We start from the raw sequence: 16,624 nt of genomic DNA, 5'->3' as shown, positions 1-16,624 counted from the left end.
CAAAGATGATTAAAGACTCTCAGGAGCATTAAAGAGATTTAGAAAGAGCACTCTGAAACACACATTTGGCCACTTCATAATATTTATTTTTAAAAATCAGCATATTTAAAATCCAGCTACATAGTTTATATTATACTGCTCATACTACTTCATTTGCTTAGAATCAACCTTTGTATATTCTGTGATCAATTGTCTGTACGTGGTGTAATGCCCCCAGATGTTCATTAAGTTCTCTTCTAGTACTCAGTATCTAACTGGAGTAGCTACTTTTGTTTATAGTCTGAAAACCATTGTCACTCACCAGAACCAAAAAGTTATTGGATATGAATGTTTTGCCATTTTGCTTTTCCAATGGATACTTTGGAATTCTTTCCTCACAAATTATAACATAAGACATAGTACACAACTTCCATTAGCAAGAATAAGAGATTTGTATCATATTTACTTTGTTGCATTTAAGACTTATTCTATTTAACATCCTCACCTGCAGACATTCAGCCTTATGTAACACACAAGTTACAGATGTACTGCTAAAAGCAGGTAAGCAAAAGATAATTATGCACAAGCTTTTAATTCTAGCTAGCATGATTAAATCCTTCTGTGTGGTTTCATTATGAGAATGTTCAATAATACAATTTAAAATAAACAAAAAGATCAAAAGAATCTCTTGCAAAGACAACAACCAAATCTTCCTATAAGCTTCCTGAAACATTTGTCACTGGCCATTCCCGTAAGTTAAACAGATTAAGTATATCAATAGCAAAACAAAAAAGTTACAGGCTAACTTTTTCTGAACAGATTAAAAAACAGAGCAGAGTTTTGCATCATTTCATGCCTAAAGGAATACTCCTGGGGCCTATCTCTTTAATTCTTCAGAAGGCCTTAGACCCAGAAGCCAAAGAAAAAACCTCTATAGCAATACAGAAAGTTCTAATTCTTAGTGAATATTTTCAACTCACTGTCAAGAAATCCACAGAAGGACCAAGTAAATCTGAGAAAGACATGTGCATAACCGTTAATTTTTGTAAACCAAACTTAGAAAACAAATTAAATCTCTTAGTTTTGGCAACCCATGAATATCTATCAAGGACCTAGCTGGAAAAATCTTCTCTGTCTACACGCATTCAGGTTGATAAGTGAAAAGCAATTAGGTTCTTTATATGTTTGCTTTCACTTATGACATACCCTTGAAACTGTAAATCTAGTTCTCAATGGCTACATCCAACTGTGGAGATGCTCTGCGTGTGATGTGCAGTAAAAGATCGTTACAATAAAGGCAAAGCCTTTCTAAATTAAATCTGTATGTCTAACAACACTAAGCTCAACATGTGGAACACAAAGAAGGTAGATGCTTTTCAAAGAGATGTGGGGAGATAGCCAGCGCTTCAAGTCTAACAGCTTAATGGAAGGGATAGGGGCATATGTGTGTGCGCGCGCACACGTGCATATAAGCAGAATGTACAAATCAAAGATTATGATGACGTTTAGATACAATTTAACAGTTTAATCCTATGTTAGTATTTTCTCGAAGAGCCCTGAAAAAAAAGTAGTATTATTAGTATTGTTAAGTTAGAGAATTTAGAACGGTAAATCTCCAAGCAGCTTGGAACCCTCTTCTACAAAAAACCTAGGCAGACTTAGGAGAAACAAGAAACACTCATTTTAGGGCATCTGGAATTTGCACAGCTACCTACTGGGAAAAACAGAGGTGCTATTTACCATCTCAGTTCTCCAAAAAGAGACAAGAAATCTGAACTACCTGATGAAGAAAGTCAGCACATGCCTTAACTGGGATAAAGGATTAATCAATAAATAGAGATATCAACTGGGGCCAGGTTAGAGAGATTCTTACAAATCAAGAAAACGCTGAAAATCAAAAAACAACCAGAGGGAAATTAAAGGCTGAGAATACATTATGGTCTCACCAAAAGAGAGGAGTTTGCACAATAAACCCTTTAGTGGCAGTCTCTCTCTCTCTCTCTTTTTTTTTTTCTCCTATCCCCGAGAAGGAAAATTAGTCTCTTGTACTCCGTGTAGCTGAAGGCACATTCTAAAACAGTTACTGAGATGAAGCCACTGTCACTACTATTTGAGCAAACATTTGATATTAAGAGAGAGAAAAGTGATTTATGTTAGCAAATCAAAACTACTGCTTAATAAATTGTTATCATTTTAAAGAAATACTTGCAGACATTTTTATGAATAAAATTATCTAAACTATTATATTCCATTGAGATGCACAGTAAAAAAGCATATATTTGTTTTCAGTTCGTTATGTTTGTCTAGTGACAATCTTGACTTCATTTCCCCAGCATATCATCTAGGAAGTGGTGACTGCCACAAAGTGCATACACAGAGACTGGGTGACTGTAGAAAGAATCACAGAGCACAAACACCTTTATTTCATGTCTTCTTTTTAAAACTGAATATGGATCGTGGAGATGAAAGGAGAAGTCTGTAAACATAATTAATGTGAGAACTCCACATGACGATAATGAACTTCCTTTCTGCTTTGAGTATGTACACTCATTCAAGCAAGATATTCTTTAGGATTTTAAATTGGGAGGGATTGGTTGATAAGCTGGAGGACAGGACTGTCTGTCATTCAGAGGGACTTCAATGAACAGAAGAAATAGGCTGACAGAAAACCTGAAGTTCAACAGAGGCAAATGCGAAGTCACGCACCTGGGATGGAATAACCCTATGCAATAGTATGGGCTAGGTGCTGACAGGATACAAAGCAGGTTTGTAGAAAAGGACCTGGAGGACCTGGAGGACAAGACATTAAATACGAGTCAGCAGTGCACACTCGCAGAGAAGAGTGTTAATTGCATTCTGGTCTATATGACTAAGAACGTAGCCATCAGGTCAAGGGAAGTTATTTATTCCCCTCTATTCAGCACTTGTGAGACTGCATCTGGAATACTGGGTCCAGTTTTGGGTTTTCCAGTGCAGGAAAGACACCGACATACTGGAGTGAATCCACCAGTGAACTACCAAGAGAGTTAGGGGGCTGGAACACACAACACATGAGGAAAGGCTGGGTTCTTTCAATTTTAAGAAGAAATGGCTAAGGGGAGATCTTATGACTGTCTTCAACTATCTAACGGAAGCTTACAGAGGAGATGGAGCCAAGACTCTTCTCGGAGATGCAAAGTAAAAGGATAAGTTCAAATGCTGTAGGTGGAGGGGGGGAAAAAAAAAGAGAGAAGGAAGGGACACCCTCAGTTCAACTCCTGTTCTTTATTATCTCTTTCTGAAGTTCCTGCTTTTATTCATTTTATTACAATACTCAAAATGGGTACCCGCAGTAAGAGGGTTTTTTCTTATGGAATGCTCTGAAACACACAAAATAACACAAAGACCATTGGTCATAGTCGACTACAAGTAAGAAAAATTGAGTGCATCACAGAGCTCTGGAGAAGTAATTTTTATAATGCAGAGGTCATACAGAAAAAGCAGTAAATGAAAAAATGAAAGACAAAATTGACAAGAACTAGTTAAGAAGTAGACACAAAGAATTACAGTTCTTAGATGAACTTCAACAACTGCAACAAAACTCACTTTACTTCCTCATGTACAAAATCAAATTAACCCTTTTAATCTGGTTATAGCCTGACATCTCTCCTATTTAAACACATTACCTCCTGAAGTATTTTCTTCGCTTAATGGAACGTGCCAATCAACTTTCACATATGCTGCATAAACACAGTTGTTAACCAACTTTTGTCTCTCTCATATTTTCTGTCTTCAAAGCGACTGAATAATTTAAAATTCAGATACAAGAAGTGTCTGTAGATTATTATCTCACATTTTTCTACCCTATTCTCTGATATTCTCGAAATGCAGAAGAAAAGAAAGGCCCAAATTATGAGCCAGGTAACCCTGTGCTGTCTCAAAACCCCATGCTAAGAGTTTCTTTACTATACAAACCACAATTTCTAAAAGGTCAAATATTTCAAACACATCAGGTTCCACACATTATGCCCATTGCACTTATATCTTAAGAAAAAAAATAACAGGCACCTGACCTGTTATCACTAGTGATACACGCAGCACAGGTTCCTGTTGGCTCTTCACTCTGCTCATAGTAATGGGCATCCACATGAGCTTCCTCAGCCTTCTTCTTCAAGATCTCCCCAAATCTGTCTTTGCCAATGCAGCCAAAGAAAGTTGCAGCTTTGTAGGGGCTCTGAATCATCCACTGCAGATCAAGAGAAAAAAATAAAATAAAATAAATATAAATAGTTAGCATGGCCAATACAGTATTTGCCATTTTTTCTCTCCACTTACCATATTTAATTCTGTGCCCACACAGCACTGTGACGTGCAAGGATCCTACAGAACACTTCTGTGCCAAGCATGAAATATCAGGCACTTCAACTGAGACAAGGTCAACAAAGAATAAGGAATTTACCCTTAATGGTCCTGCTGAATATTTACTAGCTAGCCTAAAACTCACTTAAGTACATGTAACTAACTGTATATCAAATAAAGAGGTTAGAAATACCTTGTAAAAACATACTAAAAAAGTTCCGTTGCTCAAAGGAGATGCCTGTGCACTTGCATTCAATTAAACTGAGAATGGTAATTTAAAGGAAATTTGTAGAAAAGCAAAAATAAAATACAGAGAGATAGCAAACAGAAGGAAAACAATACGTTTGAGAAACCTGGAAAGAAACATTGTGCAGTATTCACAATATATATACAAAAACTAAACAGTACTGAAAATAACCTTTTGTGTCTACCATTTAATTATATGCAAATAAAAGCAATGCTCCCCATTCACATTGTGAAACTACACATGAAAATATCTATCTTCAACTTTATTGAGAGCAGTTCTGTCACTTGATTTGTAAAGAAAAAGCACACAGCTGCATCATGTTGCTAAGGTGCTGGGTTATTTTATAAAGCTCCTCTTTTATTAATACTAAATACATATCATTCAACTGTATATGTAGCTCCATTTTGTATTAAGTTTAAAAAGAAGCATTTAGCGGCAGAGTAAAATCAAGAGTCAACTAAAAAAAAGAAAAATACATGTGAAGAAACAATCACAGGCCCATGTCTGCTAGTGATGAGTCAACCAACTGAAGTCAGTATAATTCCCCCTAATTACAGCCAGAAAGCTTATCCACTCAATCCATAGTATGAATTAAAGGCTACATCAATTTACTGCTATGCTAAAACCCTGCTTATAATTGTTTCCTAATCAAGATTTAAATAAACGATAATGTCTCCATTACAAATCAGCATTAGTGGTATCTGTGGGTTGTAGAAAGGTCAAGTAACTGAGTTGGAAATACATGCTTAGTCACATCTTCATTACTTTCAGCTCCAGAGGGGGAAAAAAAATTGCTTTAGTCATGCAAAAGTCTTCATCAATAAGGTGAAGGTGGATAAAAGTAACAAAGTCTCTTTCCTGAAGCAATTTAATACGTATCAAGTTTAATGCCAAAAAGATTGTGTTGTCAGACGGTGGCAGCGTTCCGTCTTTCTTCTTGAAAGGCATACTAGACATGCTCTGCTGATCTATTCAGCATCGTTCTAAAGTAATATAAATTAAGCCTCTAGTAAGTAAGAGATCTATCTACAACACCCTTGTATTTTACATAGAATACTTTGCAAAGTGATAATTAGTATTTTTTAGAAGTAGTATGTCTTATATTTGGAGGTATGGTTAAGTAGAACAGATTATTTAACAAGATCAAAGATGATGTGACCCACTGTAAGGGATATAGATCTAGTTTCCACACTGATAAGAACAGACAGTTTTGAAGCCTTGCATCCTATGTTGAAAAGCGTTCCTTACCCTCACAAACAACAAGAATTAACAGAGATCACTTTGAACACTATGCACAAAATGCACCTTAGGCTTTCTCAAATTACATAACTCTTCCATCCTTTTATATATAAAGTCTGACAACATTTGGAGCAGTAGTAAGTAATATTTCACATACATTTCTGTGAAAAGAGAACTCCTGTTAAAATATCAGTTTGGGTTATTGGCAGCAGCTCAATTTGAGATCAGATGTGATACATGCCATAAATAACTGTGACAGCCCTTACTTTAAAAAAAGTTATCCCTGAGAATCAGAAGTCAAGATCTGGAGTTTCTTGAGATGAACCTCTGCATATCTGTGCAAACCACTTCTTCTATAAGTGGTCGTTCCTCTCATACCGATGATTATTTTGGACACGGGTACTACACGGTGGGGGAATATTCCCTCTGTATAGATGTTCTTCCCATTTGAACATTTGAGCTAAGTTCAGCGCTGAGGAAGACGGAAAAGCAGCGTTCAAGATTCTCTCCTTCTAGATCTCCAGTTACAAATACTCCCAGCTCCTTCTTGGAACCATCTCTATATACTCCCATAATGAGGTCTTGCTAGTCGAGTAAGAACTCCAAACTGTTCTTCCCTTACCTCAGTTAAAAGACTACGTATTAGTAAAGGAATAAAACTGATATCATGTTATCAGCATAATGAATGTGAACTACAGAAACACATCAGTGGCATACCATTAAAGTTGTACCTAATGGAATGAACCACAGAAAACACTTTTTCCGTTTGTGTGAAAAACAAATGAGACAAAATAATGTCTTCAGAGTAGACCCTAGAGCACTTTCTTTTGCATTTGACCCTGGACTGAGTCTAACTTTGCATATCCTGATATGACAAAATAGGTTTTTATGGACTTCTTCATACACTATTATTATTGTTTTTAAACTTTCGGCTGAATCACTCTTAATGAGAATGAGGGCTCAGTTACCACAGGACAATTATCACCATAAAATGATGGTGCAGTATTATATCCAATCTCAAAGGAAGACCAATAACAAACTGTGCACATTAATGCCAGGCCTAGGACTGTATCAACTACAAATTCAATTTATAGACCTATGTGGAATAGAAGATTTAATTGAATGAAAAGACTCTAGACATAAATGGAAAATGACCCAGCTCAGCAGGCACTGGCATAATGAGTTAATTATCTAGGGTTTGACTAGCCAGCGAGGCAGTTATTAACTAACTGTATTGACAGGCTGGTCAGGAGAGGTTGGCACCTGGCCACACCAAAGATCCTCACCATTCCACAAGGGATTTTGAGGCTGTTAACGGCCCAAAGACAGAAGTGACAAAAGTAGGAACTTATCATGAAGGAACAAGACAGCCTCAGGAGGGGGAAGATTTGAATTTCAATGATACTGCAGAGGAAATTCAGCATCTAGAGTGGTTTATGAAATCGACTGTATTTCTTCATCCTGCAGTTTTCTTCTGTCAATGCAACTTAAGGACATCAGGTACACACAAGGACAGGCCCTGACCCTGTCAGTTAGGATAAGCATCTGTGACAGCGGAAGGAGCAGAGGAAACAAAACACCTTTCAGATATTCTCTTGAGTTAAACAGATTACATTTTCCTTATATTTTTATTGTATTCACTCTGGAAAATCAAATGCAAATATTAACATTTTAAACTACTTTTTCCTTGCCCTTACCATAACCCTGGCTTAAAATTAGGCTGATTTCAAAATAAGCATCTAATATCAAATTGCCATAACCCTGCAAGCCAATTATTCCTTATAATCAAATACTGAAGCCAGCACTTCAAAAGAGGCCAATGTGCTGACCACTCAAGGATATACTAGAGAATGACAGAATGCTTCTGTCCTTAACTTCATGAGACTGATGTGGGGTCTCAGAAGTAGGAGTCTCTGTTTAAATCTTTTTTAGTGATCAGAGTTAACAGGGTGAACTCTTTAGCATGCTTTAGCTAATGTTGAAGTGTAAGAACCTTTGTGTTCCAGGGAGTGGGTGGCAATTGCAGAGATCATCATCTTTTCTTGCAAGATGCCAAAAAATCTTTCTAACAAGTAAAACTCCCAAAGCCTCTGTTGTCACTTTGTAAAAGCGCTTGGAGTTAACTCTGTCCCATTCATTTGTATCCTCAGATCTCCCACTTCTGCTTGATTAGAAGACACCTTTGGAAACAACCTTTCCTCTGTGTTACAGAGGCACTTCTTCCAGCACTAGAAAGGACTTGACCCTGACTACTGAATGCTGTCTTTTGAGAACAGTTTTCAGACCAAGGTGAGATCACAGAGTTACTTGCATGGTCTCTTACACCCAAGGAATCATAAAATGCCCCCTCATGCTATGTGAAAAGCACCAGTGGTCTTAAAGAATTAGAAAAAGAAAATAAGAGGACTGAGACATTCAATTTGTATTTCCCAAGTATGCTATTGTACTTGAGAACGCCATGTTTAGGACACAGCATAGAAGCTAGTATCCCACTTCAAAACAGACGATCCCTGTTCAAAGCTATTCTCTGCTGTTGCTGCAAAGTTCACAGTAGAGGAGGACCTCTATTTGAAAGCCAAAAAAGCAGCACAACTGAATATTTGATCTAATTTTCCTCACGATCTCCACTTGCAAATAGACTCCTTCTGCAAAAGGAGAATTCACTGCTGCTAGGTCTCAATACACAGTCTCTTAAGACCTAAAAAAGAACACCATACTGATGAAGCTAAAAAAAGAGACAGCTTTATAGTGCTCAGATGAAAACAAAGACTCTTGAGAAATGATGACATTTTACACTGACTTTATGCTTTGCTGTAAGTTCCACAGATATCTGGGCAACGCTGATAACCATAACCAACAAAGGCTGAGGAAGACGTTTGCTATCGGTCCCACATTTTTCTCCATCTGAATTCTTTAGCTCCTGAATTCTTTTTTAAAGCTGTCGCTAGTAGTGCATTTCCACATCTGTCAATCTCCTTCAACTAACAATGCCAAAGCACACGAAGCTTTGCTGAGACTGACATACCTTCCATCCACAGGTGTTTCAGCTGTATACTTGAATCCTAAATACCTGGGAACTGACAACCACAACAGGAAGCATTATGCCCTTTCACAGTGAAGCGTCTTCAGAACTTGTTAACACTACCGAATGCAGACATTTGAAGAGCATCTGAAGTGCATTATTTGAAGCTGGACTCTTCCTTGTAAAATCTGTCAAATCTGATCTTATTTTAAATTGCAACTCACAGAGGAGAGGATTCTAAAGACCTAAAATTGCCTAAGACTTAACATGTTTGCTAAAATCAAAATTAGACAATGTCAGTAACTAGTTATGAAGCATTCTTTCTAGTAAATTAGAACAGAAATGTCCTGTTTTCATACAGTTCTATTTGGAGTATCTCTTTTCTTTTTCTATTATAAAGATTAGAAATACCTTTCAGAAGGTTTCACCAGTTTGTTTTACTCCTAGAACATTTCCCATCACTAATTTTATAAACAGTCTATTAAAAACCTTTTAGGAATATTTTAGGATTTAGATGTTAAAAGAAAATAAATCACATCTCATCTCAGAATATCAGCTAACGCAAGAAAAAGTAAGATCAAAAACGAAATCATTATATACATATAAAAAGCATGTGAATGCTGTCAATATGCAAAAATAACCCTAAAAAAACCCCATGGCTTTTCACTGTTCCAAGTGATTTGGCTCACTTATTTCTTGTCAGTGGTGTGAAACATCTGAAGCACAACTGGAACTCAATATTCAGCTATTATTACACATACTATACCATTTCAAATTCCCATCCAGGAGTCACTGCTATGAGAATTATCAAATACAGCATCAAGACCCTGGAAAACAGATAAGATAATACAGCTTTGTTCCAGCATCTTTGGAACTTTCCATCTTTTTATCTTTTCTCTGATCTATATTTTTAGAGTGCAATGGTTATTACCACTTAATGGTCATTTAAGAAAAAAATTGAAGAGGAAAAAATAAGCTTATCTTTATAAAGACAGGCCTGCAAAAGGAGCTCAATGTACTGTACAGTAATTCCTCCACCATTAACTGAAGCTGCCAAATCTTGCATGAGGAAGTGATATTGTTAAAATGCATGACAACACCCTTAAGCAACTTCCAGTCAAGTGAGATAAAAGTGATAATATTTTTGAAAGGAAAAGACTAGCTAAATCCTTGCACTGAGACTAATATCTACATCTTATCAGAAGTGGGTCCAACATATACTACCCGAATCCCTGTACAGTGATATCTATTAGCTTTAGTATGGTGCTGCAAGTTGCATTTTCCCATGGCTTTTTTGGGATAAGATGTCTATCAAAATGTTAATCATCCAGGAGCAATACTTCGTTCACTCAAACATTTAAAAACACAAAGCTAACAAACTGCCTCTTAACAAAATCCTTAATACAGATACTTATATTTTCAGTGCTATTCGTCTCTTGCATTCCACTTCCTATTCTTCCCCCTTGCTCTCCAGCTGCTTGTCCACTATTTTATATTTAGATAGTCTTAGTTAATCAGCTCTCTGTACAAGAAAATACAAGCACATGTTCTGTAATTAAACTTGTAATAGCCATATTCCAAGGTTTTAACGGGGCCAAAAGCCAGGCTCTCTCTTTTACTTGACCCCTTATATGTTGGCCAAACCAGGATCCTAACTTCAATATTCCTTACTCCACCCTCTTATCCCATGTTTATAGTGTAGGTACAGTTCTGCCTCAAATGCCTGAAGTGCTACAGACTCTCTTCTGAAGTTACCTATATGTTGGTCATATAATTTGTTGGAGATCAAAACCAGAATGCCTCCTGCAAGACCTTGCAAGGCACATGACTGAGACTGCAGCTTGGCCCTGTGTCCCTTCCTCCCTTGAAGCACAGAGCCTGAAGCATCAACCACGTCTGATCTGGTGTGTCAATCCCTTTTGTCTTCCTCATCACTTATGCAGCTCCTTCTCCAAATCATGTAAAAGATGACACACCTGTGAAACAAGGCCTGGATATGCCAAGCTCTGCATCACTCACACGGCAGTCCTATGAAGGGTGTCACAACAGTAAGAATTCTAGGTTTACTTGGGACTCTTCCATAACCATTTCTGTGTATGCAACTTTTTTTTAAAAGAAATTTGCTATTATTAATAAGCTATGTATTAAGTAAGGTTTTAGAGCAGTAAAAGAACTCAAAGATATTAAGTTCCTTGTTGAACAACGTGTGTGAAACATGACAAAAGTAGCAAATAAAGTATAACAAAAAAAAGCCCTGTTATTCTGTATGGCTGGAAGCTGAGCGTGTTAATGGAAGCATATTAACATTAACATGAAAACTCAAGGTAATACTTTGGCACAGTAAGACACACCGATTGTACAACTGTAGACTGCTGCTAATCATGCCTCAACCTACCCTGCCTCTAAAGAATTAATGCTTACTTCATGGAGATACTGAGAAGACTGATAAGCATTTGAAAAATGCCTTAAAGCTTTCCAGTGTAAAACACTGTACATGTATTTAAGTACTAACCTAACCGTGAAGATGATAGTGTTGCAAAGTGACATTATCGGATATTTCACATATGATTTTGCTTATCTATAACCTTAAAACAAATCTTCTTTTTTAAAATGCATGCATATGTCACGCTTACTCTCCTGCTAGATGGTGTACAGCCTCAATGAGTACACTCCCCCTCAGAATCACAGCAAAAAATCCAAAAGTGAAGACATCTCTTTCATTGTCTGGCACCACAGAATTCATACAGTGCAAACTGTAAACATCTGCCTATCAACTTCTGTCACCAATGGTATCAAAACCAGATGGCAAAGGTCAAGTCAAAGTTTATTGACAATGATGAACTTTGACAGCCTCTATTAAATTACTTCTTCCTTTAAGGTGTATGTGATCAAAGCAGCAGAGAGATTTTCACTCAGTCCTATAGCAAGCTATTTGTTGAGACTGAAACATCTGGTCAATATCTCCTAACACTGCAATTTCATGCACAGTTAGCAATAGGGTACATTTCTTCTCTTTTTCTTACAGGGTCCATAAGGGTGGCACATATGGCTGATCATTTCATTCAGAAAGGATTCAATTCAAGGCATTACATACAATTGTCTCTATGCCTTAGAGTATTTTAAGTCTACCTACCATCGTTTTCCATCATCACTGCTGTCTGCTCTACTCTTCTGCTATAAAAGCCCACAAATATGACAGAGCACTTAAAGCTTAACAGCTTTTGACTACTGGAGTTGGCAAGCAGTTAAGGCAAGGGAGTCTTTAAAGTGGCAGGTCTTCATCTGTTGTCAAAAACTCCCAATACATTAAACTATTTACCATTTAGCAAAGCACTAGTAATACAGACTGTAAGAGTAATTTTTGTTGTCAAATCAAACCCTTCATTTATCATGCATGCCTGAGCGATTAGAGATCATTCCTTTGACTAATTTTTAAGTTATACATTTTATAAACATAACATATAACACACATTACATTTCAAGTGGATGTGTGACAATTATAAGAACTTGACAAATGATAATCCTATTTCTGAATCTGAAATAGCAAAAAGACATAAAATGTCATCTACCCAAAATGCTGAAAATGCTTCCCTTTAAAATTATGCATTTATGTTGCCACAGCAACAAGTAGTGGATAATCCGAATGTACTTCACCCTTCCCGTTCTGAATCCCAGCCTTCACCAAAGGAATAAGGAGGGCTGGCTGCAAACATGAACGTAGAAAATACATTTGAGAGGATTTTCAGCTACTAATAAATAACCTTCATTTTTTATTTAATAAATAGTTGATTGCTATATTCAGTTCCGCACTGGCTCACTCCAAGTATCTGAACCTTAAAAGCTTACCAGGAAATCCTAGGAAGCCAGTGACCCTAAATACCCTCCAGCATAGCATCATGCCCAGGCACTGCAGCAAGGGCATAACAGAGAGGGAGAAAGCAAGGAAGGGAGGAAAGGATGGATGAATTTCAGACAGAAAATATATAAAATCCTTTAGTGACACCCTTCAGTGACGTCACTAAAATATCTGGGCTTTTCTGGAGAGTGCACTGAGTTTTGGCACTAAGACATTTACGGCAGTACTTCAGTAGTGCCTCATTGTTTTGAGGGAACAGGATAAGCAATTTGGATTTTAAAAAATTAGAATTGTCCACTAGGTGCTGGTATGTCTTACACAAGTAAGTGCCAGGATATGGCTAAACCTGTTTATAGATAATAGGAACTTGTTTACAGGTTGTAACAAGAGCCTGTCATACCACACCACAAAGGCAGATAGTCAAGCCAGAAAGACAACTAAATTGCTTCACTTGGCACTAATGGCATCAGGGTTAAAATTATGAAGCTAGATAGATCCTACCTATTTCTTGACAGGAACATGAAAGATGAAAGGTTCCAAAAGGTTCAAACAAGTTCTGGAGTGATGGCATTAGCACTATAAAATTGCAGTCTTTATTGTGGTGGATCATTCTACCTGAACTGATTTTAAAAAGTTTATTTTCTCCAGAACCAATAAAGAAGTTTCTCCAAAAGAGATCATGAGAACAGAAGGAAAAAAAAAAAAAAAAGAAAAACAACAACAGCAAACCCTGAAGTCTCTTCCAGCTTTAAGATTTACTCTCACCCCGGGCTAGGAGCCCTCTGAATGATCAAGATGAAACTTTAGAAAGATGGTATCAGGTTCTGAGTCTACTCATTAGGAATTAACATTTCAGGACTGCCCTCTCCTAGTTATTATCCCATATATTCCATCCACTGTCCCACATGGAAATGCCTCATATTCAAGGTTTCAGATTCTCAAGGAATGATCCCACTTCAAAGAAAGTAAATATGAAGCAACTGAAAAATTACTGCCTTAGGACAGGCAAGGCTTAGAATAGCCTATGGATTCCTTATGTGGCACATTCAACCACTTGAAGCTGGAAATGTGCTGTGTCCCTCTCAGACCCTGACAGGTACATAGACTCGGCACAGATTCCAGGTACATAATGGGTCCACAGTGCAAACGTGAACAGTGATTTGAAGGAGAACTGATAAAACACTCTCACAACATAACATTTAAATAAAATAAAATTCATATATACAAAAATAGGCCTTCATTTTGTAAAAGCTCAGAAAGGAACAAGAAACTTCAGATGAAATATATAATATGTATTATATATAAAATATTACATAAAATATATTTTATATATAATACATATTATATATTTAATATATACAATATAATATATAATGTGGAAATCAACATTTCTAAATCATCTTTCAGCTTCTTATTCCATTACCAACTAGATATAAAATTATCAACATGGGCAATTAGCTGCCAGTTTCACTCATAATACTTTTAGATTTGCTGTGACTGTACACAAGCAATATCTCTGTCAAAATAATTTGTTAAGAAGGCTTTAGTTTGCCATATTCTGTGACGATATTCAATTTTGATTCTCAAGATATCAAAGAAAAGGGCAAAATACAACTCTTTACTATAACTTACACTTATTTTTAAATTGATGTATTCCTTGATGATAATACTTATATTTGTTTATAATGAATAAAAGGAAATTTTAAGAAAACTGACAAGGAAGATCACACAATTATGTGCGGTTGAAAGCAGAGCTTGGCGTTATCTGAATTCCTTGGTGTGTAGCTCAAACTCTGAGCTAAGTTCAAATAATTTTCACAAAACAGGTAACTTAGTCCTGTGCGCTCCTGAAAAATTCAATGCCAGTTTGACACCTCCCACGATCAAGTCAGCCTCAGCACCAACTCCCAGGCCCAATCCGGCATGAGTGGAAAGTAAAGGAAATTTTACACTTACTTCTAGTAAATGTATGCTGGTAAACCTTTAATTGAAAAGAGTTAAGACTTCTACAGTTAGCTCCAAAACTAGCATGATCAGACCTGAGGAGCTTTATCTTATCTTCTACATAATATGAAATTTTTTTTCCAAAACCTCAAAAATGAAAATTAACAGAAAGAAGAAATCAATACAGGAAATACAAAGAAAAAGATGCTTTGTTCATAACTGTACTGCCCTGATACATTTTCTTTGAAAGTTTATTAAAATTTGGCAATGTGAGCTGTATTTTGAAGTTAAAGATTTCCTTTTTCAGTTTCCTTTGAGAAGCTGAAAAGCCCAATAGACCTGATTGTGATCTCAGTTAATCCAATTTTACATTCATGTAAATTTATTCATTTCAATAGAGCTGGGCATGATTTATGCACATGCAAATAAGATCGAATCCAGAACTAGTATGACCCTGTATATATTATCTTTTCTTTTGGTAGAGTAATTTATTTTTTATTTTACCTAAAGGAATACCTGCAAGTATGTGTGCATAGCTTCACTACTTCAACATTTAAAACCACTACCCAATATAATCTTCGACAACGCATGTTTACAGCACCTACCTTACATGGCCTTGACCACTATTAGACTATAATAAAGACAAGATCTGTATCAAGGATTAGCACTCTTAAAAATTATTGGACACTTAAAAGAGTATCTCTTGATGAGTTTAAATTAAAATAAGAAAACAATGTTTCATCTGTATTAAAGCAAGTACAAAAAATAAAACACCAAATTTTGAAAAGCTAACAATTCATGAAATGGAATATGGAGTACTTTGCACTCTTCTTCTTTTCCATTAAGATGGCAAAACAAGAATAAATTACAACTGGAATCCCTATAAGGATAACAACCTATAGTGAATTTTTAATATCAATAAAACATAATTTAAAAGTATTATTTCCTTAAAAATACCAGCCCAAATATCCTCAAGTGACAGGAACAGCTCCTTGAACATCCTCTTATTTGTCTAGTCAGATCTGCTGAAGACTAGGTAACTGCCTATCAAATCACTCAAATACCACAACCCACTAAGTGATCACAAGTGACACTTTCAGAACCTTAATTTAGCAACAGGCATTTCAGTTTAGTCTTGTGATCATATTGGTAACAGGAAGTCTTTCAAGTATGACCAGAGAGAATATCTCCGTGAAAATGTGCTATCTTCTATTCCACAAATTCACAGATTTAGGGTTTTCTGAATTACCTGTTTCTACTGTAGCTTGGGAGGCCTGCTGTTGACGAAGATTGCACTGTAAGGGTGAGATGCCAGTTCACGACTTATTTTTGAAGGGCAAGAGTTGGAATGGCTGCCACAAAGTAAGAGAAAGGAAAAAAAGGATCCAAAGAGAAATATGCAGAAGGAAGCGCTTTCCAAAACATACTGTAGGACCTGTATGTTCCTACTAGCATCATTGTCAATAACTGTTAAAAAAAAATGTACAAAATTAAAATGAAAATCCCCATGGCCAAACTTCAGTGCGATACTCTGTTGACACACGTATATCATAGAGCATATCCAGTGCCACTAAATAATGAAACAGAAATCTTCAGTTGCTGCACTGGGAATATGGTAACTTTATTAACTGTTACAAGATTTTTCCCCTCGTGGGCAATTCCAAATATCCTGAATTATATGCTCCTCTTTATTATAAATCTGTCATAGACTATCTCCATCCTAGCATATATAATAGCATATTTACTTTTTAAAGAAGTATTTTTATGTATGCATTATAGAAGTAAGAGATTTAAAATAGTCTAAGCAACAACATAATTCAGTGATCTCCGTTGCTTTCTGCTCATGGGCATTTACTGCTTTCAGTAGCACTGGGCAAGCCAACAACCCTGTAACTTGCTTGCACTGATGACAGAAAGTGCTACTGTGAATGCTGAAAACCTAATGCAGTAGACAGCATATACTTAATCTGAAACCCTAACTGCATACATGCTATATAAT

General features: G+C 36.4%; 1 protein-coding gene across 6 annotated transcripts in view; it reads right to left on the bottom strand.

Annotated features, from left to right (window-relative positions):
* The window catches only part of ADK (adenosine kinase), a 307,780-nt gene that overhangs the window by 157,736 nt on the left and 133,420 nt on the right, over window positions 1-16,624 (bottom strand). For all 6 annotated transcript variants that reach the window (XM_068950470.1, XM_068950472.1, XM_068950473.1 and 3 more), the window contains one exon: window positions 4,032-4,204. In XM_068950470.1, the coding sequence (XP_068806571.1) occupies window positions 4,032-4,204 (173 nt within the window). The remainder of the gene's footprint in view (window positions 1-4,031; window positions 4,205-16,624) is intronic.

This window comes from Struthio camelus, chromosome 7 (assembly GCF_040807025.1).
Source record: "Struthio camelus isolate bStrCam1 chromosome 7, bStrCam1.hap1, whole genome shotgun sequence".
In the NCBI taxonomy this organism is placed as follows: domain Eukaryota; kingdom Metazoa; phylum Chordata; class Aves; order Struthioniformes; family Struthionidae; genus Struthio; species Struthio camelus.
The sequence above is the reverse complement of the archived record's forward strand: the minus strand, read 5'-3'. Positions and strand labels throughout refer to the sequence as shown.